Source organism: Engraulis encrasicolus, chromosome 3, assembly GCF_034702125.1.
Source record: "Engraulis encrasicolus isolate BLACKSEA-1 chromosome 3, IST_EnEncr_1.0, whole genome shotgun sequence".
NCBI classification, from domain to species: domain Eukaryota; kingdom Metazoa; phylum Chordata; class Actinopteri; order Clupeiformes; family Engraulidae; genus Engraulis; species Engraulis encrasicolus.
In genome coordinates, this window is record NC_085859.1 from 11,918,549 (window position 1) to 11,923,548 (window position 5,000).

The 5,000-nt window shown below is 45.0% G+C and overlaps 1 protein-coding gene across 1 annotated transcript in view; it reads right to left on the reverse strand.

The window, feature by feature from the left end:
- Nucleotides 1-5,000, reverse strand: part of hip1rb (huntingtin interacting protein 1 related b) — a 62,948-nt gene that overhangs the window by 14,483 nt on the left and 43,465 nt on the right. Inside the window, exons 15-18 of the mRNA XM_063194764.1 lie at nt 3,721-3,809; nt 2,271-2,387; nt 1,691-1,792; nt 1,164-1,358 (exon numbers count right to left, since the gene is read on the reverse strand). Coding sequence (XP_063050834.1) covers nt 1,164-1,358; nt 1,691-1,792; nt 2,271-2,387; nt 3,721-3,809 — 503 coding nt within the window. The remainder of the gene's footprint in view (nt 1-1,163; nt 1,359-1,690; nt 1,793-2,270; nt 2,388-3,720; nt 3,810-5,000) is intronic.

The following is a 5,000-nucleotide window of genomic DNA, read 5'->3' on the forward strand; positions in this document are numbered from 1 at the left end:
TGTCTCTCCCTCTCCTTCTCTCTTCCTTGTGCGATTGACGGTATTGATTGACAGCTGAGACCTCCGTTCTGCAGGCGACGTGGTGTTTTATAGCCTAGATAACAATCTCGTCGTCTTTTATATTCACAAGAGCACCAAAATTAATATAATTTCTGAACATTATTCAGCAAGCACCCTTCACAACAGGAAATCTGTGAACTCCATCCTCGGTACATTGAATGATGATCATCAGCCGTTAATTTAAAGCCGGCTGACGGCGCGGGAGAACAGCGAAAGCGACCCCTCCCTCTGCTTTTATTTGTGTTGCTTTTGACAAGCTTGAAAATTAAACGCCGACACAGGCAGGCTATGTGTAGCAGACGACTCACATTAACCAGGATTTCAGTCACAAGAGTTCCTGTCACCACGTAGCCTACCCTCTTCAACTGGGTGGACATGCTCAATTCCGCCCGCCTACTTATAGGCCTAGTTAATTATGTATCCACTGTTTAAGTCAGGAATGGATATCGACATGATACGAAGTTTGTATGCTTACAATTTGAAACGGTGATGACATTTAAAACAGAGTCAAACGGCCATAAACAGCATTGTAATGAAGGGTGTCGTAATGGCAGCATGAAAGAGATGGAACTCTTCACGGCATTCTGGCTAAAAACTCGCCCTGGCCGCTTCCCTGCTTTGCTTAAGGACCAAAATTATAATATAAAAATGGAAATAATATAAAAACACCAGAGGACTGGAATGTGGCAGTGTTCTTTACTTTCAAGCGTGGGGAAACACATTAAAAATCGCAACAAAAATCGCACCTTTCACTTCATGCCGCAACAAAATCGCAACAACACAGTAAGAAGCTCCGCAACTTTTATCGCGATTTTCTGGAAATCCTCGTGCACCATCTGGCAATTCCGACCGTGATTTTTTGAGAAAATGCCCGCGATTTCCTGGTGGGACTGACTTAAAGAATCTCTGGTGTTACACTACCTTCTCCTTGAGGTTTTTTGGAAAGGTTTTTGTCTAGGCACATTTTTTCAAGTGCAAACGCATGGAGTGCAATGTCAAAAGTGGACCTTGACTCACATTGTATTTTACGAAATCGCATGAGATTAGGCTGGTGTGTGTGTGTGTGTGTGTGTGTGTGTGTGTGTGTGTGTGTGCTCCACTACCTTCTCCTTGAGTTTGTTGTGCAGGTCGTCCAGTTCCCGGGTGGTCTTGTCTCGGTCCTGTGTGAGGGAGCTCTCCTTCAGCTGGTGCTGCTGGCGGGCCGCCGAGAGCTCCGCCTCCTTCTCACTGACGCTCCTCATCAGACGCTCCTTCTCAGCCTGCAGAGACGCCACAGCACTGCTCTTCTCCTGCTCCGCCTACACACACACACACACACACACACACACACACACACACACACACACACACACAATATAGAAGTAAGTAAGTACACACACACACAGATAATATAATAAGTCACACAAACACACAGTATGCATGCAAGTACAGACACACAGACACACACGCATATGCACAAGCACACGCACACACCTTCTCAGCCTTAAACTGCTTTTAATCCTGAGAGCCTAAAAGACATGCAACGCTTCTGGTCCGCCTTCGCGCACACACGTGCGCGCACACCCACACGCCCAACACACACACACACACACACACACCTAACACACCTAACACACCCACAGCACAGTACCTTGGTGTTGGTCTCCAGTGTGCTCCTGATGCGAGCCATCTCAGCGTTCTTCTCGTCCATCTCCCTCCTCAGCTTGTCCATCTCAAACTTCTGCTCCTCCATCTGGACACACACACACACACACACGCAGACACACACACACGCACGCACGCACACGCCAACAAGTACATGCACCCAAACACACACACACACACACACAAGTGCATAAACACACACACAAGTGCATAAACATTCAGTTGAACATGTGGAAATGCATAGTCGTGCATGCATATGCGTTGCAATGATCTATGCTTATTTTTATGTAAAGTTGTCGTACAATTTGAACTTGTGTGTGTGTGTGTGTGTGTGTGTGTGATGTGCTCGTCTGTGTTTGTCTCTGGGGAAACAAGAGTGGTGTGAAGCACAGGTGCTGTACTAACTGAAGGAAGTGGGAAGAGATTGTGTGTCTGTATGTGTGTGTACCTTCATGTCTGCCTCATGGCGTATGCGCTGTGGTGTGTGTGTGTGTGTGTGTGTGTGTGTGTGTGTGTGTGTGTGTGTGTGTGTGTGTGTGTGTGTGTGTGTGTGTGTGTGTGTGTACCTTCATTTCAGCCTCTTGGCGTACGCGTTCCACTTCGAAGGCCAGCTGCTGCTTGGTTCTCTCCACCTCCTCCTGAGTCTCCTGGGTAGCCGACAGCATCTTCACCGTGTCCGCACTCTACACACACACACACACACACACACACACACACACACACACACACACACACACAGACACAGACACACACGCACACAGTAATTAAAGGTGGGGCTGCAGGTATGACATCACGGTGGGGGAACTCCCCCAGGATTCTAAGGTTCTACATAGACTCCTATGAGCCTGCGGAACCCCCAACGTGATGTCACAATGGTAGATTTTCTTAAAATGGTTAACCTACAAACCTCAGCTGCATCTCAATCATCACCCCACATCATTGTGTATCTCTGCTTTATTTATGACACAATACAACACTTAGTGGTGGCAGTGGTGGGATAACGGTGCATACACACCGCAAGCGCCGACGTCCACTTAACGTCCACTACGTGTCCGGTATCAGTCCGAAACGGTTAGAATACATGAAAGCGAATCATGCCTTGCACACAGGAGCGCGGTGTAAGCGCGGCGCATGTCCGGCAACGCCAGTGGCAGACCGGACATGTCTGCAATGCTCCTTACAAATAGAACTTAAGTCTATTTTCATGCCCGGATGTCCGCGTTCAATGAGCGGGTTCCATTGAAAATGAATGGCTGCTGCCCGCGGATAGAACGTGGACGCTGACTGTACAGTGTGAAAGGCAGCCCGCTAACCTCTCGAACAATGGTCCCAGACACGTTAAGCGAACGCGAATATCTTGGTGTGTATGTACCGTGACACTTCTGTCCAAGGCCATTTTGTTCCCTTCCTGAGTACATCTGTACATGGGTCAAAGACGTCCAAAATGAAATTGTCCTTCAGTGTAACGGATACCTTCTGCTGACTGTAACTGTAAAAAAACGTGATTTTTAAATTGTTTCAAGTGAATGGATGACAGCCGAGGCTTTCATGAATTCACTGGAAAAAATAAATAAATAAAAAGAGTCATGTTTTTTACAGTTACAGTCAGCAGAAGGTATCCGTTACACTGAAGGACAATTTCATTTTGGACGTCTTTGACTCACATCCATACATTCATGCATCCCTTCATACACCAATCCATCCATCCATATACACACACATCCAAACATACAGCCGTCTCCAAAAGTGTTGTTGCCTATCCATCTGTTTGGAATAACAGCTAATAACCTGACTTTCAATTAATCACTTGGCTTCAGAAGTCACTCACATGAAAGCTACGACTCTCCCGAATGAAGTTTGATGTACAAAAATAAACTCCATGCACCAAAGTCATTATGTAATGTCATTATTGTAATATTCGGTTTCGGTTTTCGGCCAAGTGATTAATTATTATTCAGTTTCGGTGCACCTCTAATAAATAATAATAATAATAATAAAACGTTGGTAGCACTGTACCTTCCTGAGTAGCTCTGCGTGGTTGGACACCAGTTCGGCATGCTTCTCCTTCAGCTTGTTGTAGCGCTGCTCAGTGGCCTGGGACCGCTCTGCAACACAACACAACACAGCACAGCACATCAAGGGTTAATGACATGACGCATAGAAATAAGACATACATATGAAGGGTTTAATTGCAAAACGGTGTATCCACCATTTTTGACTTTTGCATTTTATTATTGGAAATGACCTTTGTGTGAATTCTTGCCATTCAAATATTTGCAATGCAATGCAATGGAATGCTCAATACAAAATGTAAATTTCCCAACATTCTACAAAATGGAGATACACCGTTTTGCAAATAAACCCTTCATATACAGATACCAGCCGAGTTACTTGAGCATGGATTTGATATAAAATTAGTTCATCATACACATCTGAATCTGCCTCCAGCACCATGGTGTGTGTGTGTGTGTGTGTGTGTGTGTGTGTGTGTGTGTGTGTGTGTGTGTGTGTGTGTGTGTGTGTGTGTGTGTGTGTGTGTGTGTGTGTGTGTGTGTGTGTGTTTTGTTTGCAAGAAATGACCTAGGCTTGTGGGTAAGTGATGATCATTATTTTAACCACATCTGAATAATTTGCTTGAACTTGCTTGAACTTGACCGCACATTACGTGCTGTGCACCTGTAGACAGTTTGTTTTCTTTAACCCTTTTTGGGAAACGGTGCCTCTGCCTATTAAGTCCAAAATATCTCAGCATCCGAAGCACATACAAACATGAAATTAATTACATTTAAAAGCCAAGACCCTCCTCTTACATTAGAACTTGTTCATTCAGCTCTAACGTACCCACATATTTAATAAAAAAGCTAAAACCTCAAAATCCTGAATGCAGCGTATATGTGTCTCCAGGACACAATGCGGTAATACACAACATTTCGGTCCTAGACCTTCATCAGGAAGAAATGTGTTGTGCACCACATCCAGAATGCCCCTTCACTGGCCATGTGTAGACAACACCTTAAGATACATCTCTTCCTGGAGGCTTATGGCTGCTAGTTCCACAAGTAGATTCACTTACATGCACTCACACACACGCTCACGCACTGACGCGCACACACACTCACACTTTCCTACACAATACCTTATATTAGTCAGCCTGCCACCAGCAGCTAAGGTGCTTAAATAAACTTTTGATGGCATTTTTTGTTAAAAGTTGGCAACCATGCCAGAAGTTATCACCACAGACTAAGGTTTCAAAATCACCTGTTTGCCAACATGGAACCTGACCTTTAAGATCAAAT